Here is a 25,030-nt window from a genome sequence, read left to right as displayed (position 1 = left end):
CTAAACACCTTCCCCTGCCTGGGTCCCTTGACCACAGGCACAAAATCACAAAACTTAAGGGAATCCCAGGAAGGAAGGGAACACAAGTTACTGAAATATATCTGCACACTTTAACAGCATACAGCCATTCAAATATAACCATGTGTATGCTCACTCATACCAAAATACAGATTATAAAATATCTCAGTTGAACAGGTCTACAGCTTCAGCCTTGGTAGTTCAGATCAGGTGAATTAGGGCATCTACAGCCACTTGGTGACAGTATACCCTATTGCAGGGTCAAGTTTCAAGAGCAAATAACTTCTTTAAAAAAATAACTCAAAAGCAACCATTTATACCCCAGGTGTTCTGTCACAGTGCTTTGGGGACAACATAAGTATTGAGAGTTGGGAGTTAGGAGGAAAAAAACCTGACTATTTAATGTTTGTTTTAAGTTAATCAGCATCTTGATAATTGAATCTGCAAAAGTGAAACATAGAAAATAGCACTTAAATGAAAATACTCAGAAACCCAGATACACTCATATCCACACAATAAAAAACAGACTTTTTAGAAAGCTTGTCACAATGGAGAAAACAAAGAAGTGTTACCTTTACAAACAAAAATCCATTACCCACAACCCTCTATCCTTCCAGTATAGTCTGGTTGTTAGAGTCAAATTTAGTATTAATAGGAAAGGGCTTATTAATTTTTCCTGTTTTTAAATGTTCACTACCTTGGATCCTTTCTTCCCTTTGGGAAATCCCATAAATTCCAGTTCTCCAGTAGATGGTGGGGGTCCTGCTGGGCCGGGGAGGCCAACATCCCCCTGTAAGATCAAACGGAATGTTAAGCAAAGCAGAAACCACACAGACCATTGCTCCAGAGGGTAGGTTTGTGCTCTGGAGAGTCTATTCACAAATAGACTCTCACCCTCACCCTTACATCAATGAAGAAACAAAACTATCAGTGCCAAGGGGTGAGAAGAATTATAAGTCTGACCAATGCATTTTGTACCAGCACTGCAGAGGGAGGAAGCAAGATGCATGAAAGGAAACTGCAGGTTCACGGTTGCCATGGTCATGCATGAAAGGGTGTTCAGAAGAGAGTGGAAAAGGAGTTTGAACAAGGTGAAGAGCCACCTCTTGGCAGCAGTGATCAGACTCTGATTGGTCCAATCTTTGCCAAAAGCACAAACAGAGGCAGTGAAGTTCACGTTGGAACATTGGAGGCTAGATTTCCTCCTTAAAGGCAGTGCATTCTACAAAAGGCAGCCATGAAGAGCGGGGAGGGCAAGCTCCCAGTCTCCCTTGAGGCTCCCAAATCACCACACAGTTTGTACAGAGGGAAATAGGAGAATGAGGGAAGGGAAATAAAAGAGAATGGTGAAAGAGAGGTTAAGGAGGAGAGACAGAGAAGATAGAAAGAGAGAGGAGAGGAGGAGAAAGAGGAGGGAAGAAGAAGAGAAGGAGGAGGAAGAGGAAGGATGGAGGGAAGAGGAGAAGCAGAGAAAAGGGAAGAGAAGGTGACACAATATATAAAACACCAGAGAAATACCCAGGAGGAAGGAAGAGGGAATATATTTCAAGAGAGTGTGTTTGTAAGACATACACACTTCACAAGTAGGAAGCAGGAAGACTATAATATTTTGAAGGAAAAAGACCACAGTAGCCTATGTGTGGCATGTGCACATGCAGCCCTCAAGGGACCCTACCAGAGGATCTGTGTGGGGTGGGAAATGCTCATTTCCCAAGGCAAAGATCCAAATCCCCTTACATAAGCAGGCACATGTGTGCAGCCAGAGATGTTTCTTGGAGCATATGGAATGCAGATTGTATTTTCCAAAATCTATTTACCTTGACTCCTTTCTCTCCTTGGAAACCTAGCCCCATATTGCCCTGGGGCAGAGGGATATAGGGAGGAAAAACAAAATCAATTACTAAACAAGCTCTAGGAACTTAAATTGTAATGCAGCCTTTCTACCAGAAAGTGTGTTTAACCAAACCAGAATATCTCTGGGAAAACTAGAGTACTTAGTGGTAGGAGGCCAAATGCCCCAAGACAAAGTATACTTACATCAGGACCAGGGAAACCGGGGGGGCCTGGAGGACCCTATGTTAAAAATGAAAGGGAAGAGTTAGCACTTGTTAGTTTCAGCCAAAAATAACCTGGGCATCTTGCGAGTCACTGGAGATAAGTTCCCCACCCCCTTGCTGTAGCCTGGCTGTGGTGTAGCAGATTCTAGCTCCCTTTCCCATGATTCCTTTTTTTTATCTCCTTTGAAATCTCCCAAATTGACCTGACAACCATGCTACCAAGCACATTCATGCTAAGGTAGTGAAGACTTCATGCGTCTTCCTTCTAATAGGCCAGAAATTTAAAAATGATGACCTTTGGTGAAGCTAAACCAAAGCAATCAGTGGCAGGATTTCATGCACTGGAGAGAGAACAATCTGGGGACAGGACTTTCCCACAACCACACAGATGACTGGCTATGTTCTTCCTATACTGGTGTTGGCAAATAAGTTTGGTATCAGAAAGATAGGTAGGTAGGTAGCACTGTCCAAGGTGCAGCGTTGAAAAGGATTTTGAAACTTCTTCTGTGCTCCGGATGGGTGATGGTGGTGGTGGGATGATTAATTAGCAGTGTCTGTCGTGGGTGAGGGGAGTGGAAGGTGGCAATAGATGTGCCAGGTATCTGCCATCCTTGGGCTATACTTTAGCTTGAGCTAGACTAGGAGGCTTTGGAGGCACAGAGTGGATGGTCAGAAAGACTCTGATAAACAAAGACAAGACAAACAAATAGCTCCTTACAAGAGCATGCATCACTTTAATCCTCCAAGAATGGAAGCTGCCTTTCTCCACTAAGAGGGCCTATATTTACATAGGCTTACATTTAACCCATGGTCTGGTGGGGAAAGCATTCCTGTGAAGACTGTGATCACATGGTAGATTTAAGTTGGTCTTACTTGCGATCCTGGTGGTCCTGTGGGTCCTGCAGCCCCTGGAGATCCAGGTGCTCCTTGTGGCCCCTAGAGAAGCAAGTTTTTTACCAAGGTCAAAAAAGCAAGAAGTTTCTCAATAAAAATGAAAATATATGTCCACAAGAATTGCACAAGAACGTTCATAGCAACTTTATTCATAATAGTAAAAGATTAGAAATGTTCCAGGTGTCCATTGATACAAGGATTGGTAAATAAACAGGGATATATCCATACAGTGGTATAAATAACAATAAAAATAACAAACTACTATATATGAAACAATGTGGATGAATCTCAAAAGCATTGTGCTAAGTGAAAGAAGCTAGACCCAAAGGCTACATATTGTATTATTCTCTTTATATGAAGTTCTAGAATAGGAAAAACTGATCTATGATGGAAAAAAATCAGAAGTGGTTGCCTTTGGGGTGGGGTGGGGGTAAGGATTGACTGGGAAAGGGCAGAAGGGAACTTTATGAGGTGATGGGGATGTTCCATATAAACGAAACTCCTTAAGAGGGGTTTGGGTTACACAGGAGTAAGCTTTTTACAAAACTCAGCAAATGGACATTTAAGATTTGTGTATTATATTGCATGTAAATTTTACATAAAAACTGTAAACAAATTTTGAAGTCCAGCTAACGATAGGCATGTGTAGTATTTAGGGGTAAGAGTACTGTTGTCAGCAATTTACTTTGAAATGCATCAGAAATAAGATGGATTGATGGATGGATAGAGAAGGATAGATTGATAGAAGTGGGATAAAGCAAATATAGTAAAATATTAATGGTACAGGTGTTCATTGCAATATTCATTCAACTTTGCTCTATGTTTGAAAATTTTCATATTAAAGTGATGTAAAAAACAAAAACTTAGAAAGCAAAACAGTTATATTAATATTATATAAAGTAGACTTCAAGACAAAGAATATTACCAGAGATAAAGAGGGGGCATTTCATAATGATAAAATAGGTCGATTCATCAAGAAGACATAACAGTCTTAGCTGTGTATGCACCTAATAGCAGAGCTTCAAAATACATGAAGCAAAAACTGAAAGAACTGCAAGGATAAATAAACAAATCCACAATTATAGTTGGAGATTTTAACATCCTTCCCTCTGTAATTAATAGAACTAGACAAAAAAATCGCTAAGGACATAGAAGATCCAAACAACATTATCAACTACCTTGACCTAATGGATGTTTTTAGATTACTATACCCCGAATCAGCCAAATGAATACATATTCTCTTCAAGTGCATATGAAACATTCACCAAGATAGTTCCATATGCTGGGCCATAAAACAAAACTCAACAAATTTAAAAAGATTGAAATCATACAGAATTTGCACTCTAACTGCAATGAAATCAAATAATAGAAAGATATCTGGAAAGCTGCCAAATATTTGGAAATTAAACAACACACATCTCCATGGGTCAAAGACAAAATCAGAAGGGAAACTAGCGGTAACTAGACTTATTGATTGTTCCGCAGTGTATACAAGTATTGAATAAGAATGTCACACACCTGAAACTAATATAATGTTATATGTCAATTATACCTCAATAAAAAAAGAAGAGAAACTAGAAAACATTTTGAACTGAATAATAACAACAATATTAAAAGCAAGGTGATGAAATATGAAGAGAAAGATGGCATGGAGATAAGTATGGCCCAATTAAATGGGGGAGCAGTAATAAGCTGCTATGTGCTTAGGTGAGGGATGGAGAGGCAAAGTGAAGTTGAGCCTTAGACAGGAGGAAGAGAAAGTAGGGGTTCAAAGGTTCCTCAGGAATGTATGATAGTAGAACATTGGTTTGACAGTAACTAATAACCTGTGGTCTCCTTACTGATCACAAATCTCTTATTCAGCCACCAACTCCCCCTCCCCAAATCTAAGTGGTTTATTTATCATGCCTGTGTATGTAGACAAACACTGTACCTTTGCAGGCAGGGCAATGAATCTCTAAAAGAAGCTATGCAGCAAATACAATGGATGTTATTCTACAAATTTAGTGAACACATCATCTAAGCCAATGTTGTTTAGCTCTGGAGGACTTGTATGCCCTTGGTCCTTATTCATCTCTGTCTGCATGTGTGCTTGCATACATCCTGTTTACTGTCTACCTTTTCTCACACTACTCCCTCTGTTTAGAAAGCCTCCTCCCACTACCAGCCAGCCTGGACATCACCCACACTTCTCAGAGGCTACCTTCTCTATCTTAGACATAAAGTCTCTCATGATATATCCTTAGGTGGACAGCAGCTCTTCCTCGAATTGTTGTGGAATTATCATGCCACATTCCTACTAGTTTTTCACATGCTGGGGGTTGCGGGGGGAGCGTGCAGAGAACATGTCTGCAGTGCCTCTGGGATCACTTGTAGCACTTTGCCGATAGTAGGTGCTCAATATCTGTTCTGGAATGAAAGAAGAAGGATCCTCAATATAGGAAAGAAGGAGGAAAGAAGGGGCTTTTCTTAAGCCACTTGAAAGGAAAATGATGACAATGTGGAAGGTGAAGGAAAAAGAAAGCTCTTACTAATACAAGTCATGGCCTTTCATGGACTCACTATTATTAAGAGTCTCTAAAAAGAATTTCTATATGGAATATCTTTTAAGGAAGAGTGTTCTACTTTTTTTTTTACCCACAGCACTATGAACACACAGGAAACACTTAGTAAATGCTTGCTGAATGAAAGGCAACATTCTTTCCTAATACATCCCAGGGAGTATGTAGGTCCCAGGCCTAAAGGCCTGAAAGCCTGCCTGCTGTGTAACTTGAGGTGGACAGTCCACACTCTCAGTAATTTCTTATCTGGAAAATGTCAATAGTGTGACCCATTCTACCTCAACTCTATGGATTTTCCTTGAGAAGGTCTACAAAGACCTTCGAACACCATATAGAAGTACGAAAAAAGACCATCAGTAACTGTTGACTAAACATTGAGAGCTCAATGCATAAATAACTTACAGTGATTCCATCCAGTCCGGGCAGTCCAGGATCCCCCTGAGAAACAGACAAAGGCAGGACACTGAAGAGATTAATAAATTAAGCCTGTGGCATTTCAGAGATAACTGACCTAAGATTCTTGGGCATAAAAACGCATCACTGAAGCTTGGGCCTCCTCTGTCAAGGTCTTGTGTTTTAAATAATGCATGAATTGAACATATTCAACCATTTACTTTTTTTTCCTAAGAAAAATCTGGACTCTAGAAGACAAATATTATAGCCTTGGTTAAACAGGATTTCATATTTTACTTGGATTAATTAATTTTCACCTTTGCTAGGAAGTTATCAATTAGAAACTGCTTCTGCAGGCTGGTGATTTTCCTGCTCTTTTTGGAGGAAAAGCAAAGCTACCTTCCCGTGTGCCTTCATCCCCAGAGAATCTGTGCCCATATGTATACAATGCAAATCAGACATTTCAAGGGAGAATCAACAGAGCATACAGTCTCTGATTACGTTTTAATTACTTTGCAGCATCTTAAGTCACTGTATGAATCTGTAATATAACCATCTTGTGGAAATTGCTGTGTTCCTCTGGGTCCGGGGTCTCTTTGATTTTTGGCAAAACCATTTAATCAATGTTTGCTATGACAATGGCCATATTTTGACACCTGCTAGTCTTACCCCACTTGGCTTACGGTCAAAAATCAGCTCTCTGCAGCATGGAAAGGGCACTGCCTGGGTTTTAGCTCTTCGGCAAACTGGCCATGTGACTCTGAGCAAGTCACATAGCCTCAGTATACCTCAGTTTTTCTATCTGTAAAATGAGCAACATGAATCCGACAATCATGAAGTCCTTTCCGAGTCTAACATTCTATCTTCTGCTAAGGCACCTATAGCCAAGAGCCCAAACCCTGTACCTTCTCCAATTCTCAGCCACCCACCCCCATCACTGCCTTCCAAAGTGATTTCCAATGTTCCTTGCTCTGTGCATAGATGGAAGACAGAAAGGTGCCATCCTCAGCTGAGTGAGCTCGGGTGCACCTTCCCATCAGATGTTGGGCATATAGATTCCCATCTGTTACCAGGGAAATGATGGGCTCCCTTTCCACTCTGCAAGGTAATAAGGTCAATCATTTGGCATCAGAGTTTACTGAGGGCCCACAGGATACCAGGCGGCATACACCAAGAGTACAGTCACAAGAATACAGAAGGTTCTTGTCAGTTCTAGGAAGAAACCAAAGTTTCCAGCCAGCTGCAGTGTTGATGAGCAACTTTTACAGACAGCCAGGGGCCCAGCTAGGGTGCTGGGCTGGTGTGAAGGTACAGAAAAGGGTGGGGCCAGGATCCTGGCCTGGTGGCCATGCTGAGATGGGCAGAGACATACATGGCTTCAAGCCAAGGTATGCAGACATCAAAGATTCTGGAGCAGACAAAAAGTATCTGCCTCCAGGAAATGTCTCGGCTTGTCAAAGAAAGTGATACCCACACAAACTGTTTGTTTGCTGATCTGTTTCCTATTTTTGGTCTAGATCCTACAAAGCAAATCTCCTTGACAGTATGGTTGCAATCATTTCTGTCAATGTTTCCACCACAAAAAGCTCCAGATCCTTTTTAAATCCAGCTTGGTCTGCTCCTTAAATAGAGACACAGATGCTAGTTCTGGAAATGTTTTTATTGGAGGTGGGGCCCAATCCTGGGGAACTCAGTTGTCTGCCTTAGATGCTCTTACCTCCATTCCTTTGAAACTACCTTGGGCAAGGACAGGTTCACCTTTGGAGCCTTTCTGACCAGGAAGCCCCTGAGTAAAATAAGAAAAACTTGTGAGGAAATGCACACATACACAGTTTTGTTAATAGTATGATCTGATCAGATAGAAGATGGAACAGCGAGAGCCTGAAATTATGTGGCTTATTCTATGGCGGAATTGGCTGTGCTGAGGGGCAAAGTACATTCCCCAAACAGGTGCTATGTCTCAAAGCTGTATGCCCGCTCCCCCAACCCCAAAATTAGAAGTCTGTAAAGGGATTAGAAAGTTGGAGACTTTGAATCTATTCAGAGCACCGATCTGAACATCCACCTATAATATACATGTCATTCATAAGCCTATAGCTCACCTGCTCCACCTCTCATGGGGTATAAGTCACCGACAGGGCCTTGGTCTAGGACAGAGGTCAGTGAACTTTTTCTCTAAAGAGCCAGATAGTAAATAATTTAGGCTTTGTGGGCCATACATGGACTCTGTCCCATATTATTCTTCTCTTTTTCTTCACAATCTTTTGAAAATGTAAAAATAAGCCACAGGTCAAGGGTCTCATGGGCCAGTTTGCTGACCCCTGGAATAAGAGATATCTACAAAGCCATCTCCATCTTGTGCTTCTACCATACAACTTCAGCTTCAGCTTCAACACCTGTCTAAGAGGCTAGTGTGTCTCACTGTTAACATGGAAAACAATTCAAAGTATGCCCAACCCGTCTATTAACCAGACTTTTTACTGTCTCAGCGGCAGATACTGACTAATGTCTGCTAGATGGTGTCCTCCTGGGGAAAATCAGTGTCCCTATACCTAAAGGGAAATCAGGATCAGTATTGGGGGTAGGACTAAGCTTTGGGGACTGAAGCTTTGATTGACTGATGGATTCCTTGAGCTCAAGGATCACAGGTATAATAAAAGAACAATGTGGTCCCAGAAATACAAACTAGTTCCTGTCCTAACACTTCCTGTTTCCCCTTATACTTGTGGCCACTACTTTTATCAAAGAAGCTTCAAAGAAAATCCACTCAGGATTCAGCAGGGTTAGTAAGGTTCAGCTTAGTAAAATACATGCCCAAGTTCCCATTTAGGCTTAAAGGGAGGTTTAGGGACAGGATTAGGTTTTACCCTTGTCCTTTGGCTGTCAGGAGATGTTTATAACCTCAAGATTTATTTTCCCTTTCTTGGGGGAAGCATTTCCTCGCTTCTCTGGATTTCCATCCTCTTAACACAGATGTGATTTGTTCTCCTCTCCCGTTGCCATGGCAGTGTTTGGAGTCCTTTGTGACTCAAACAGCTCATACTATGTTGGTAATGGATTTTTCTCCCCCTACTCCTTGCTGCATATTGGTTTGGTCCTTAGATGTCAAGGTCCTTTATGCCAATCTGGGGCTTGTGCTTTGTCTGTCTCACTTTCTCACACATATATACACACCCACAATTTGGTCACTGAAGGCAATGGTGCTGCTCTTCTAGTAAATGCCAATAAATTCATGTAGCTATGGAATCTGTCTAATAGGTAGTGTGATTTCCAGCTAAATGTAACATATCAGTACCCTTATTAGTTTAGATTATTTCAAGTGAGGTTGAGAATGAGCTTGAAATGTGTTATTTTTCTCTTTCCAGCAACTTGTAAAAGCAGCCTTGCAAGAGCATGGTATCAGAGATCCTTTAGATCCAAATATTTGAGCCCTATCTGGATGAATGGAATTAAACAAAAGTGGTAACACCGGGATCCAATAAATGCCTTATCAATCCAAGAACCAAGGGTTATGATGTGGAGGGTGTGGGGAAGGGGGCAAAGTATGTCAGTGTAGAGTAGGATTTCTCAATTATTTCTCACTTTGGGACAGTCTGGAACAGATTGTTCCTTGATGGTTGGGATGGGGGGGTGGCTGTCCTGTGACAACAGTATAGTTGTGATGACCAAAAACGTCAATAATAAGTGTCAAATGTCCCCGGGGGGGGGCACAAAATCACTCCTGGTTAAGAATCACCGGTATAGACCACACTTGCCAAGTCCTTTGAGTCATTGTTAGTACTTCCATGATCCCACATAAGCCTTCCAAATACTGCATTTCCCAATATTGTCTGATGTGGGAACATGTCAAAGAGCCCCAACATGTACTTTGCTCTGACATTTACTACAGTCTTTTAACAATCTTTCCAACTCTAAAAGCATCATTAGAAAAATAAACCCTAAGTAGTGTAGCATGTGTACACCCCTCTGCAACTGGTATTCTTCTCTAGACTTTTAATGTTGTGGTGCTGCCAGCATAGACTCCTGCACTGCACAAGAGGTTGCAGTGGTGGCCCCACAGACTCTTAATGAGATCCCCAGAAAAGCAGAAAAAAGGCACACTTGGAGGCAAGCAAAGCCATTTGAAATAATGTACAAAGATCTGGCAGCGTACGGGTGGTCCGAGAAGCCCAGGGTAGCCATCAGGGCCTGGAAATCCAACAGCTCCTTGAGTTCCATTACAGCCATCCAGGCCAGGTGGGCCTCTGGGCCCCGGCTGTCCAGGGTGGCCCTGTTCAAAGAGAAAAGAAGGTATCAAGTCAGCCACAGGACTCTCAGCTACTCTGACAAGCTCCACAGTGAGAGAAGCCAAGTATGCTGCCAAACTCTGGCTCCTTGTCCACTCCCTTAGCCCCATCACCTATGCTCTCATAGCTTTCCTTTCTGCTCAGGTGCATGTGGCTGATGACAGCTCAATGTTACCCTCCTAAAAGTATCGATGCTTTAATAGGATCCAAATTGAAACCAAAGGGAAACAAACATGAAGAGATGGGATACACAAGGTGCTGCAACTTCACCTTCCCTGGGTACAAAAGAGGTACTAAGATGGGGCTTAGCTGTCTGGCAGCTGAACTGCTACCAACGGGGAATCATGCCAGGCCTCGGGATTTCTCAGAATAGACTGGAACCTGGCAACCTGGCACGGCTTTCTGTATTGGAAGCTCTGCATGGGAAATGATGCTGGATTTTGGTCAACAAAGCAAAAGCAGTTTCCACAGCATCACCTCTCCTGAAGGCTGCTTGGCCAAAAATAAGCAAGTCCTGGAAGAACCACACCTTCAATCCTAATTTGTCATTATCACATGTCAAGCTATGGAGCAAAGAGATGACCTGAAAGACCAGAAATCTAAATAGGTCAATAAAAGGTAGACTCTCTGCCACTTTTTAGAGCCAAGTATATATATATATATATATATATATATATATATATATATATATATATATATATATATAATGATTTGAGGGAAACATGCCATGCGTTAAAAAATCAACTTTTCAAATTATTAGAGGAAACAACCTTTGGTCAAATTCTTATTGAGGAAATGCTCCATAGAAATCTGTTTCATTTTCATTGTTATTATAGTTGTAGGAGATAGACAGTGTGTTAATACAAAAGTGAGTCTAGACTGCTGGACTCACGGAATGCTAAGTCCAGAGGACTGGTCAATAAACTTATCTTTGCAATAAAGTTGCTGCAATCTGTGCCTCTCCAGACACAGATGTTGATTTTTAGTTGCACTGGGGAAGCTGAGACAGCTTACTAGAGTCATCAACATTTTATTACCAAATGAGATGGCTATTCTTGTTTTCCCTGAAGATCTACACTGTACCTTCCCCAGATCTGTGCCTTGGAAGGCTGATCTCTATGGATTGTACTGCCTAGGCTCCCTTTCCCTTTGTCTCTCAGTTGTATTCAGCCATGGGGAGACACAGGCAGAAGATCAGAGAGCAGGAGGAGAAAGAGCACAGGTTATTTACTTTCCCCATGCCCTCCCCCTGGCTATATTTCTGGCAATGGTCACATTTCTCAACAGTCTTAGCTCCTGTTGGGCAACCACTATTCCATGGCCCCAGGTCTTACAGGGTTCCAGTATCACCATTCCTTCTTTCTCTTTTGGGCCAAGGGGTGGTAACAGCTTTGTGTTAATTGCTTCACCAGCCATTGTTGTTTCCCTTAATCCTATAAATCTTTTTACATATACCCTTTAAATATACCCTTCACTCAACTGTATTCAGTTAACTCCTTCAGGTGTAGTGTCTATTTCTTCCTGGGATTCTGATAACCACTTTAAAATGGCCCAGCCAAACTTGCTAGAGGTTATGTCTCAGCTGGGTAACAGGGATGAGTTAAGGCGAAATAACTGGTTGGCTCAGTACTAGGGATCTTCCTTACTCCTGGGACCTTAGTTCTGTTTGACACTAAAACCTTTGCGTGGATTCTTACCTCTTGGTATCCACATTTTTAACTTGGGCCTCAATCCTTCTGTAGTTTTCTTCCTTGAATTTCTGATACCTCCTACCTGCAGGATTCCAGGGGTACTTATTCACTCTTTCCTACCTTAGCTGAATTCTGAGGAATTAACCTCTGACCTCTGACTTAGACCTGTCAGCCCTCTCCTGTCTAGTAGACACCACGTAGTGGTGGATAAAGCATGTTCTGAGTCATTCAGACTTATGCTCCAATCCCAGATTTGCCACTCCCCAGCTTGAGTCTCAGTTTTCTCATCTGTTAAATGGAGATGAATAATACAATCTCATGGGGTTGTTGTTAATCTTAAAACAAAATTAAGATTTCATGGTGAAAATTAAATGAGACTAGGTTTCCTATGTAGGAGCTCAATAAATGGTAAGTCTTCTTCTCCCAGGCAACTCAGCAAGGATAAGCCATCAGGCTGAGCTCTCTCTCCTCTCAACTCTCAGTACCACAGTATTTCTGGCACACTGCCCTTTCTGGTTATAGCTAATTATTTTACATATGTGTGTGCCAGCTCTCCAGGAGAACGCAGCTCTTTGAGGGAGGAAACCATGGTTCTATATAACCACAAGGGACTGAACACACAGAATAGGAGGATCTGCTGTATTCCAGAAAAGCAATATGTTCCTCAGAACCAGATTTCAAAGAAAAAGTTTCCATTTGGTGAGTGGTACATATTCCCTTTGAAGATATAAATCTAGTGTGTTCATTTACGAGTCTCTAGGCAGGGGAATGTTTGAGATAGACTCCATGGGAAAAGCTAAACATAAATTGCAAAGGACAACTTGAAAACTTCTGCTCCCAACTGATTTGAGCTGAAAATATTTGATAAACATACATTTCTTGCAGGTGCCAACAGCCCCAACTCACAGCTGTGATATCATTAAAAGCCACAGCCCTACAACCCTCAGTCTACGTTGTTCTAGTGTTGAATATCCCGATGAATGCTTGTTTGTTCACTCTCTCAACTGGTTGCTGTGCCCCTTAGTGCACAGACTTGGATGAGCATGAAATGACTACTCGCTCATTCATGTTGATACTGTCTACATGACACCAAAAATGGAGATTTGGGACCAAAACCAGTGACACATGTTAGCAATCAGCCAATATTAAGAGGGGAACCAGATTTGTGCAGTGATCCAGTTTAGTAAGATCTATTGGGGAAGCTGTTGGTTTCAGCCAAATTGATTAATAAGTGCTGCTGAAAGTTGAGCAAAATAATTAGTCTGACTGAGTCTGTGATTTCCTCTGTGTGAGGGAGTCCTGCCAGTCTGAGAACTGTTGCTTTTTTTTTTTTTTTTTTACTGAGGAACATTTGCTCTGAGCTAACATCCGTTGGCAATCTTCCTCTTTTTTTGCTTGAGGAAGATTAGCCCTGAGCTAACACCTGTGCCAATCTTCCCCTATTTTGTATGTGGGTTGCTGCCACAGCATGGCTGATGAGTGGTGTAGGTCCACACCCAGGATCCGAACCCGTGAACCACCAAAGCAGAGCACGCTGAACTTAACCGCTACACCATGGGGCTGGCTCTCAAGAACTGTTGCTTTTATAGGTGCTAGAGGTTGGAGTTAGTTCCCCAAATATTTTTAGAGTTCCTACTATATGCTGAATTCAACCCTGGGGTCTCTGAGGCCTCTGAGAGGAGCAGAAGACATACTCTATGCTTTCAAGGAGCTAGATAAGACTATCACACAAGATAATCAATACCATGGGCCATATGTAATAAGGAACTAGAGTCTGTGGGACAGACACCAAGGACTCCTGGGAGGTTAGAGATGGAAGGGAGAGGTAACCAGTGAGCAGAAGGTGCTCAATAAATACATCTTGAATAGCTGGGAGAGAGGGAAGGAACAAGGGAGAATAATTTCATGGAGCAAGTGAGGCTTGGAGCCTGAAGCTAAAGCAATTGAAAGTCAAAAGAAAACATACACAATCTTTGGTCAAGGGAAGGGCCAAGGGAGAGGCCAAGGGAGTGGGGGACTTCTACTGGGAGCAGCATGCTCGTTTGGAGGAATCTGGGCACCTGCAACTCATTCTCCCAAGCAATGAAATGATCAATTCCTGCAAGCCCTAAGACTCTCTTGGCTACAAGTTGGAGGCAGAAGTGTCCATCTGGACTCTGGGGCAAGTTCCAGCTCAGAATTGGAATCAGCCTCTGCATCACAGGATTCACTTCCTTCCAGCCCCCATTAAAAAGAGACTACAGGAGGAAGGGCAGAGTAGCTCTGCAGGCTCCAAATCCCCCACTCATCTTCAGTGAAGCCAACTCCACAGGATGAATGGAAGGGGAAGACTCAAGTTTGCTAGTTTCCCTCACCCACTGGCTCTCAAAAGATATACACTCTAAGTGGAGACTCTGGATAAAGTGGCCATGGGAACACAGCCATGAGAAAATGCCAGGGGATGTCACAAAAGGACAGTGAACCGCATCCACTTATTTCCCCACTGGCCCATTTCTGGGCATTTTGTAGACTCTGCAGTTGAATAAAATGCAGAAATCTGATGGTCAATTTATTGATACATGTAACAAATACAAGGTAAGTGAGCCTTCTATTCTCCAAGTCCACAAATGTTTACTAGATCTGGGGAGAAAATGGATCAGATGATAATATCGTTGAGGACAGAGCCATATGCTTTTTCTGTACTCCCATAGTAGAGTGCTAGCACTTAGTGGGTGCTCAACAAATATCTATAGATGGGCACAAAGAGATTCGAACCCCCTTCCCTTGATACTAGAAGATTATGTAGTGTAACACAAGAAACTGTTAAGTCTAGGGTTTACCAAACTGTGCTTTGATATGGTTCAAAAGAACCCCTTACAGGTTGTTGCAAGGATAAAAGTAGGCTCTAGGATCTCCCTCAAATGGAGAAGCTCCACTTTTTCCTGTTCTATATGCTGAGCTTCCACACAAGATTTGGTTCTTCTCTTAAACAAGCTAGAAAAACCACCGTTCTAGACAAACACAGCCAAGGCTAAAGATTAAAATATGGAGAAGTGCCAAAAGACATAACTAAAAAGTGACAGCAGCAAGTTCCAAATACTGTATTTTAAATGCTGGCAAAACATTACCATGGAATTTCCAGTGGTGGGATAAGTAGAGATACAGAGCGAAAACGGAGAAACTAAGGGATTGGGCTGGATGGAATGGGAAAAGGAGATGTCTGTAAGCTCCAGACTCCCCACTCATCTCCAGCAAAGCCAGCTCCTCAGCATGAATGGAAGAGGCTGCCTCCAAAGTGATCTTCGGAGTAGTCACTTTGTAAAAACTAAAGGGAAATTCATTCTGAAATGAGATAAGGCTGAAGAGAACAAATTACTGGAACGAAATGTATCAAGACATCACTAAGTATTTTTCTATCTAATTTCATGTACCTTCTTAATTTTCTTATCATGAGTATGTATGTGCTCTAATGTGGCACTGTCTCCACACTTCAGAACCAGTCCTTCATCCCCAGTTAAAGCTCCCTTCAACCCACAAGACCTAAATCATTTTGGCTAAGATATTGATGGTTTCTTATGACTGCACGTGTCCCTGCACCCCACAACCATCTGATTTAGTGCTGCCTGTAACTGAATCCCAGGGAAACTGTGTGTGACCACTGCCCTTCAAACCTTATGATGCATGTCTCAACACTTGATCCTGAGCATGCTTGCATGAGACAGGATGTTGCTAAGGCCAAAGTGCTTGAGCTATGAGGCAGAACCTAGAGGTGATATTAAAAAATGCCTCTGTGGACACACTCACCGGAATCCCATTGATGCCAAGAAAGCCAGGAACTCCCATGGGACCCTAAGAAAAGATCAGGGAGATGAATGTAAGAGATAATCTAATTGATCTCCATTAGATTCAGTGAGTTTCTTCGTGTAATTCATGACCTAAGTTGTTAAGAAGTGTTTTGTTCCTCCCTCTCCACATTGTATCGCCTTGCTCCCTACTCCAGTTCCAAGTGATCCCTTGCTCGACCTAAGGTCTTGGACATGTCTGTGTTCTGAGACCAGTTATTATCTTAGGCAACGTGGTGTAAGACCTAAAATTAAGGCTCAATATTATATGCTACCTTGACATCTGGGAAAATTAGGAGGGCCTCAAATGGCCTGACCACAAGTCTCCCTCTCCATTCTGCTCCCATAGCTAAGGTCTCCTAGGCAAATGACCCTCTTTATCAAACAGACCAGGTGCAGTTTCTGCTTATCCTTGAGTAGTGGGTTTCAGTTCCCTGCTGGCCCACTGAATTATTCAGACAAGCCAATCACATCCTCCCTCAGGAATCTAGGGGCACCTCACCCTCTTGACGCTATAAAGTCTGCCTCCCATAGCCCCTTCTGGTTCATTCTGTTCCAGAGTGCAACCCCCCGTGGCCCTGCATGGTATGTGGTGTCCTCCTCCCCTTTGCTGTGAGTGTATGTGACTAATAAACCTGTTGTTGATCTCTTCTGTCCAGTGTCAGGGGTCATGTCTTCAGCCATCCCCAGACCCTGAGGGTGGGAATCCCTTCCTCACCAATGGGGTGAGTGGGAGGTGATTAAAATTGGCAGAGAACATAAACTGAGCTACTAAACTCAGCCAGCCAGCACCATGACATGATCAATCTCCGTTCTTGCATCTCTTTCCCTATATTTATGGCCCAGATTGCTTCCAAGTATTCTGACTCCTTGTTTCCCAGTCTCCTTGCTTAGATTCCTGACCTCTCCTTCTCAGCTGATTGGACTTCTGACCCATGCCCAGCTCAAACCCACATGACTTCCCACCACAGTGAGCCCACTTGTCCAGCAAGTAGCTAATACATGCACATTATGGCTTGCTTGCCATGGGAGTCTCTCCAGAAATGAGCTGATCTGTTAGCAGTACATTACCCAGCCTTTCTCTTACCAAACTATGTAGCCTAGCACCAAGATATTCGGGATTAGTATTATTTCCATAAATGAGCAGAACTGAGATTTAGAACCTTTCACCTTCATACTTGTGGCCCATGAGTCAAAGGAAAATCAAGCTTTGATGCTCTTACCTTATCTCCTTTTGGTCCATATGGTCCCAGAGGGCCTGGGGAGCCCCTTTCTCCTTTCAACCCTGATAAACCACTAGGGCCAGCAAATCCTTGAGGACCTGTTGGGCCTTGAATTCCAATTGGTCCTGGTCGCCCCTAAGATGGGCAGAAGAAGTGAAATTAGTCAATAGAGGACTTAACATCAACACCTCCCATTTTCCCATACACAAAGAACACTGTCATCACTTCACTAAATAATTTTGGCTTAGAGATCTGTGAAGCATGCCAAAGTTCCAGACACAGATCAGAAAAGGCTATTTTAGGGGCTGCTAAGCTTATTTGGACAGAACATATTTTATAAGCACATTTAATAAGATTCATGTGCACCAAGATCCTTCAACTTTGTACTTCTTAGGAGATTAGTTATTCAGGCTGGATAATATTGTCTACTTCCTAGTTAATGCCAGGCCATCCATCAGATTGTCAAAATAGTGAAAGAACAGAACACTGCAGAGCATCGTGACATTTTATAACTCACATCCAAATGGCCAACCACGCGCTCGCAGTGAAATCCAGAAATGGCTGTGCCTAAAGAACACTGTCTGAGGGGTCCAGAGAGAGGAGAACCCAGAAACTCTCGGGCTGACCAACCTGTCAGAGCTCATCTTTGTTGGCAGATCCCAGGACCTCATCACTGCAACTGGAAACAGACGCTCACAGGGAACACACACACATTGTTTATTTACTCCCTTCCTATCTTTCTCTCTTTTCCTTTACCCCCACCATCTGTACAGCATTGAATGTGTACAATCCAAGGAGCCTGAGAATATCCATTAAGTATCACTTATGATAACAAGCGGCAGCAGCCTGAGGAGTTTGAATGCCCTGGTTATAAAGTGTCTGTGACAATTAAGCCTGAGAGTTCAGGCTGACATTTTAAAGCTGACCGAGACAGAGAATTAACCTCAGTGGGTGCAACGCAGGCGGGCTAGTCTATCATTTAGAACAAATCCCAGTAGGGACTGAATTTTCTTGGCAGAAAAATGGAAACCATTAGTAATGTGCATTACCTCTCAGAGAATACAACTGTTATGAGGTAGAAAGCCTATTTTCATAAATGCTTCCCATCTCTACCTCTCGGCCCCTTTACTGACTGTCCGCAATTTCCTACAGATCTATGAAAAACTCTGAGAAAAGCCCATTAAATATGCCCTTTAATATTCACCTTCAAGATTTACTTTTTAAAAGGCTGAAAACAGGACAGATGCTTTATGCAGTGGCTAGAGTCATGTACTGGAGATGCAAGTGGCCACCAGCTGTGTGGGGCCTTTGGAGTAAAATTTCCAGCGTCAATCAGGCCCAGGAAGTTCTAGGACTCTTGCAAAGAAGGAAATGATGTTCTTCCCAGGGAGATGCAATTCTCTGTGGGCATCACTCACCACTCAACCTTCCCCAACACCCAATATGCAGCCTATAAAGGGTGCCAGGCTGCAGTCTGTTTAATGGGCTTATTTCTGGGAATGATGAGGTGGGAGGTGACCTTTCACTTTTTATGCTGTTCCTTCCCATTGGAATTTTGTTTACAATGATTCTTTTATTTATTTTCTCGTAAATTTTTACAAAACACACACACACACACATATGAAACTAAAAAGAAAAAGAACAATACTTTAAAAAAAGAGTGCTAGTGTGCTGTTGAGGATTAACAAAGAAGTCTAAAACGCGGGCCTAGCTTTCATGACTAATGTACACAAAACCATAGCAAACAGTACAATTCCGGAACAGAGCACAAATGCTGCAGGAACACAAAGGAAGGGTTTGCCATGGAGGGTTTGTGGAAAGCTTACATGCTGTCCATGGCTGAGGGGAGTCATGGGCCATACTGGAAAGGCTGAAGTGGGGCGGGAAAGCAAGGCAGGAAAGTTGAAGACTTGATGTGGTAGGAAATAGGGAACCATTAGAGGTTTGGGGACAGGGGAGGGATGAGAGGAAGGCAGTGTTTCAGGGCTGAAACTCATCAAGGAGCATTCAGGAGAACATGTGTGTATCAGCATGAGGCCAGGGTAGCTTGCCTGAGGCTGGAACAAGGGAGACAGATAAGAACCAGCTGTTGGGGGAAGAGAAGACTGGTTGGTGGGAGGATGGAGGGCAGGAGGGGCTTTCTGAGGCCATATTATTACTACCAGAGAGGATGCAATCAGGGCACTGAATGCTTGACCCAAATCTGAGCCCTGCCCAAAGCTTTTCCGCATTAAGGGAGGGGAGGTGGAAAGCACGATAAACCATTGAAAGGCTACTGAGAGAGCAGATTGTGGTGTGGCCTGATTCCCATCTTGCTCACATCACTAGAGCCTGAGCAGTGCCTGGTGTGGGCACATGGGCTGGCACACTCCAGCTCTGGTCTCTTGCCTTTGTGAGCACATGCTCAGCAAGAGTAAGCAAGGAGACGTAGGAGTGAGGCAATTCTAGGGCTGGACTTTACAAGAAATCTGATTCCATCCAGAAAAGGCAAGCTTCCATGGCCCACTCCCTTTCTCTTGGCTGGGTGGGCATGCTGAATTTGCCACAGTTGTACAGCTGACTCCTCCGTTCCAGCCAGAGAACTTAAAGTAAGTCTCTTAAAGAACTCATGGATTCTTTGAATTCTAATTCTTTCTCCAAAGAGGCATTTGAAATGGCACCCCTCGGAGGAACATGTACTTCTGGGCTGGCCCTGGCTAGAAACCTCTCTGACTGATATAAGGGCCAGAAGCAGGGCCTGTGCGAGGTGTTGAGGCCTCTGAGGCACTGCTGGCCCCATGTGGGGTCAGGCCCTTCTGGAGCCTGCAGTCATAGGACACGAGACAAAGAGTCTTCCCACCCACTGAGGTCCTTTCATACAGTGGCACAGAGCACCATGAACTAAATGAATATGGCAAAGAAAAAAATGAGACATATTTTTGTGGGTTGTTTTGTCAGTCATCTCTAAATATGCTTCTCTGTGCTTATAGATTTACGATCTTTTATCCTCATCTCCAATGCACAGGGTTTCTGTCACAGTGCCCAGTGTACTGCTGAAGCTTAATACTAAATCAATGATGAACTGTTTTTTTGTTGTTGTTTTCCTCAAAAAAAGCTATGAATGGCACTTTTCATAATGGCCAGGAGAGGTCAGTGTGAGAACATAGTGGCTACAGATAAGCAAGTGGGTGGGTGGGCCTCTCCCACTACAGAGAAAAAGAAATCAAACCAGTGACATAGAAGTCACAGAATGTTCGAGCAGGAAGGGCCCTTAGAGACCATTCCATCTAGGTGCTATTTTATACATGGGCAAAAAAAGAGGCCAAGAGAAGGGGAAGGACTTGTTTAGGTCACATAGCTAGTGAGGAATGGCGTGGGACTCAAACCAGACCAATGTTTGCCAGTAGCAGATGTCCTAGGGGGTCTTTGAGGCTGCCTCCCCTCACCCCGGGCCCACCCCTGGGACTGTCCCCATCAGTAGGCTGCAGCAGCCAGATGCTCACACATCATTTCTCTCTTCCTAACTCTGATCATTTCACAGAACCAATCTGCAACACCATCACTGTTTGGACTGCTAGCAGAATTTCAATGGGTTTGGACCAATGCCCTGCCCTGATACATGCCATTTATTTTGGCAAATAGACCCAGACAGGGCAGAAGGGACTCCTCCAAGTCTTTCCAACAAGCTCTCCTGCCTCCATCTGCTCGGGATTTTAAATATGCACATCAGGGTCTAATTCTCAAGAGAAGGAGCTGGGACTTGTGCCTAAGGCTGGGAACTGCAGGTTCACAAGTCCAGCCCAAGCTGGCTGCCTCCTGCTGACCACAGGGGATTGGGGTTAGTGTGCAGTTTAAGGTTACCTTAGATCAGACCATACCCACAGCCCCAGCCCCAAATAACTGGGGTAACAGACCCAGAAAGCGTGTACACATATGCAGAAATGGCATCTAAGAATCTTAAAAGCACATGCCTCAGACTAGGTAGGACTGTGAAATTGAGAGGGGGTTGACTTTTCCTTACTAGGCCCCTTTCTGTCTTTTTATCCCTCCCTCAAGGTTCCAATGTCCTTCTCCCATAAAATTAAAATTTATTCCTAAGAAAGAATCTTCTGAAACTCATTCCAACTGAGGCATAAATGACTGACAACAACTTAAAGCTTTACTTCTCCCCAGGGGGATTTGTACTTTAATGGAGAGCAAAGCATTAAGCTAGAGGAAGAAAATGACATTTACAAAGCAGAGAAGGGAAAAGGGGTGTGCACAGGCTTTCTTAAGGATCCAGCTGTATTATAGGAGGTGGTGCAGTGCTGTTAGGTGGTATCATGGTGCAGACTCTGGAGTCAGACAGACCTGGAGTCAAATCTCCTTACTGCCATTTAATAGCTATGTCACCTTGGGCAAGTGACTTAACCACTCTGAGTTTCCAGGACTCTGAGCAATAATAGCTCTGGTGTAGGGCTATTTCCAGTATTCAAGTGAGTTAATGAATGTAAAACACCTGGCAGATAGCATGAACATATCAGTCCCCTTTCCTCGTCAGGTATCATTTATGGTAAAATGGAGAAGTTACGATTGGGTACTTAATGCTCCTTCTCTTAAGTTTAAGTGGGAGATACACAGATATCATGAAGAAACTCTCTTTGGGGCAGAGATGTGTGCCCAGGAATGAATGAGCATGTATGCCAGGACTCCACATCTGTGAGAGCATTTCCGCTCTTACGTAGTGCTGCTGTTCTGGCTCTCTTGGGCACTTGGCTCTTCAGTGTCTGCTTGTTCTCCTGAACGGACCTCATCTACATGCTAATCGCTCCCCAATCTGAACCTCCAGCCCAGACTTCTCTTCTCAGTGTGCCAGATCCTTATAGCCAATGGCTTACCAGACCTTTCCACCTGGATATTCTGACCCAAACTCAACATAACCAAAGCTTAACTCATCATCTTTTCCCCAGTCCCATTCTCTAAACCAGCTCCTTCTTCCTCAGTTAATGGAACTAACTCAGTAAATGGCAGTCCATCCACAAAGTTGATCAAGCCAGAAACCCAAAGGTCTGCCACGACCTCTTTCTTTCCCTCATCATCCACATGCAATCTACCGGCAAAGACTGTCAATTCCACCACCAAAATATAACTCAAATCTGTCCATTTCTCTCTCTCCCCATGGTCTTAGTTCAGGTCTTCCTCATTCTCCCCTAGAGTGTGGCCACAGACTTCCAATTAGTCTGCCATCCTCCAATCTTGCTTTACTCTCTCTTAGCATCCTACCCCAGGGCCTTTATATATGTCGCCACTCTCCTGGCTAGCTCCTATTTATCATTCAGGCTCCAATCAAGATATCAGCTCCTCCAAGGAGCCTTCTGTGATTATTCCCACCCCCCCAGTATGGGCTAGGTTGCACGTTTATGTCTATACCCCCCAAGAGACTGAGCTCCTTGAGGACAAGGCCTGTGTCTTACTCCCCACTGAATTGCCTGTGCTAAGAAGAGCGCCTAGTATACAGTGGGTGCTCAATAAATGTTTGCTGAATGAATGAAGAAATGAATGACTGAATATACACATTGAGAAGCCAGTGCCCAGGTACAGCAATATCTTCTTTGGAAGTCTAGGTAGCTGCAGTAGAGTGCAATCAAGAACCATCTGATCACAGAACCACAGAATAGAGAGCTACACAAGATTTAGGAAATCATCTAGTTTAGGGCGGAGAGACTGAAGCCCAGAAAGGGAAAGGGACTTACTGAAGTTCATGCAGTATCAACTGTAGACATATCACAAGAGAAAGGGAGCAGATGAGGCAGCAAGACCAGAGACACGGAACCTAGTGAGGAGGCTGTGACCTCCCGAAGAGAAATAACGGTGACCTGGACTAGGTTCACGGCAGTGGAGACAGGGAGAAGACAGATTTGAGAGATATTTCAGAGGGTAAAAATGGTAAGACTTGGTGCTAGACTAGAATTGGTGGGTAAGACAGAGGGAAGTGCAAAGGGTGACTCCCAGGTTTCTCCACTGGGCGCCTGAGTGGATCTCTTAACTGACGTGTTCTATTTGAACACAGAGACACAACTATCCATAGAACCCTACACTCCACTCTCCTAGTAAAAGCACTAACGGGCTAGCATTGTCTGCGGAAGTAAATTAAGGAGAAAGAACACCAGTAGGAGAAGAATAGGTCTAGAGTATGGCAGACGAATATCAAACAGATATACAGACCCATTTTGTGGCCCAGGAAGCCCTGGCTCAGCTTGATAACGTTAGCATCATCTACAATTTGCCAGCAAGGGCAGTGACCCTGCCCATATACCAAAAGAAAAAAAAAAGGTGATTGGTGTCTAGAAAAGAGAGAACCCCCCAAATTCTGTGTCTGCCACAGCTAAGAAGTAGTATCAGAGGCTCACCTTCAATACCCAAATGAAAATACATTTATTTTCTAGTTCTTAAGCTATAATCGTGTTTGAAACAGCCGGCCTAGGCATGAAGACATGTATCTACATGCTTTGTTTGCAAAGACACACACACCCATTCCATTGGCTATTGTCAGCGTGTTAAAATTTTGGAAAGACACCTCCCAGAGCGATAGCTAACTCTTGCTAAGCAACACTCTGCATCCCTCCCTTCTGCCTGTTTATTCACATTTCTCTTCTAAAACATAATATTGACCTTCATTTTACCAAGCACTTACTAAGTGTCATCTCCTTTAATCTATCTCCAATAGCCCTAATAGGGAGGTATTAGCCTCATTTTACAGATGAGGAAACTGAAATACAGAGAGGGTAAGGCACTTGCCTGAGGTCACACATCAAGCAATTGATGAAGCTAATTTTGGTGATACCAAAGCCCCTGCTTCTTCCAAGCTACATTCCCTCCGCACTGAATAATGCTCTGAATGTGGAAACCCAAACCCACTTGAAGAGGGGCAGCAAGAGCTACTCTGGGCAGAAAATATTGTTATTTTCATCGATACCAGAACTATTTATCTCAATTTGCTTCATCTTTTCACTGGAACCAGTACTATTTTATAGAATTTTACTTAACAGAATTAATAAATTGTCATAAAGGACACTTCAAGGAATGGTACTCCCTAGGACTTAAAAAGATGGGAGATTTCTTCTTGCTTAATCATCATTCCCTCCTCCCCCTCCTCCCTCCTCTTCCTCTTCTTCCTCCTCCTCCTCCTTCTCCTCCTCCTTCTTCTTCTTCTTCCTCTTCCTTCAGTGTTCCACAATTAAAGTGGCCTCTTTAATCGGTCTGTGGGCAATGGACAGTTTACTAGGCTCTTGTAGACAAATTCTGATGTGCTACGAGTCCCTAATACTAGCATATTAAATTAGGGGCAGAAAAAGGAATACAGGCACAGTATACTAATTTGATGATCATTGTGCTGAGCAGAAATTTGAGAATTTTGTCCTTAAACATGTTATATTTTCCCTTGCCCCTGGGGAATGCCAATAATTGTTAAAATAGGATGAAGCAGAGATGTCTGCTAGTTACAGGCATATAAGTTGATGAAGATTTTTTAGGTCTCCCTTTTCTCTACAACACGTTCATAAAACTACATCAGAAAGCAAACAAACATTCCTTTTGTGATAATATTATAATTGGGAAGTGTAAGAACCAAAAATCAAATAAAACTGTAAATACGACCAATAGTTGACCATAAAAATAAAAACAGAACAACCAAACACTTCTGTAACCATTACAGATAGTTGAATGAGCCCCCATACTCCTTCAAGTGGGCATGTGGTCTATACGAAGAGCCCCAGTGTACTACAAAGTGTGTACTGAGTTCCAGACTGCATGAGAGAATAAATACAGCTCTACTTGTGATGAATTTTACCTAAAACTAATATACGAATTGGAAAAACTTGAAATACTTAATTTACCATAATTTTTTACTTCTTAAAATCTGGAAGGGCTACTTGTGTGTAATTTGATGGCACAGGCCTCTTAAGAAAGCCTTCTAGTAAACTTGGATTGATGTTGCCTTTGCCTCTCAGAAGATTCTCCTGTTTAAAGCAGAATCATAAGATTTAGGTTCTATTCCCAGCTCTCACTTTCTAACTATATGGTCTTGAGAAAGCCAATGAATCTCTAGGCCTTAGTTTTCTCATCAGCA

At 43.1% G+C, this 25,030-nt stretch overlaps 1 protein-coding gene across 3 annotated transcripts in view; it reads right to left on the bottom strand.

The window, feature by feature from the left end:
- Positions 1-25,030, bottom strand: part of COL4A6 (collagen type IV alpha 6 chain) — a 273,049-nt gene that overhangs the window by 47,250 nt on the left and 200,769 nt on the right. For all 3 annotated transcript variants that reach the window (XM_087426525.1, XM_087426524.1, XM_087426526.1), the window contains 9 exons: positions 16,945-17,079; positions 15,684-15,728; positions 10,077-10,193; positions 7,641-7,709; positions 5,933-5,968; positions 2,949-3,011; positions 2,056-2,091; positions 1,836-1,877; positions 716-808 (listed from right to left, as the gene is read on the bottom strand). In XM_087426525.1, the coding sequence (XP_087282651.1) occupies positions 716-808; positions 1,836-1,877; positions 2,056-2,091; positions 2,949-3,011; positions 5,933-5,968; positions 7,641-7,709; positions 10,077-10,193; positions 15,684-15,728; positions 16,945-17,079 (636 nt within the window). The remainder of the gene's footprint in view (positions 1-715; positions 809-1,835; positions 1,878-2,055; positions 2,092-2,948; positions 3,012-5,932; positions 5,969-7,640; positions 7,710-10,076; positions 10,194-15,683; positions 15,729-16,944; positions 17,080-25,030) is intronic.

This window comes from Ceratotherium simum, chromosome X, assembly GCF_057802395.1.
Source record: "Ceratotherium simum simum isolate JZ-2026a chromosome X, ASM5780239v1, whole genome shotgun sequence".
NCBI classification, from domain to species: domain Eukaryota; kingdom Metazoa; phylum Chordata; class Mammalia; order Perissodactyla; family Rhinocerotidae; genus Ceratotherium; species Ceratotherium simum.
Note: the sequence above shows the minus strand (reverse complement) of the source record. Positions and strands in the feature narration are given on the sequence as shown.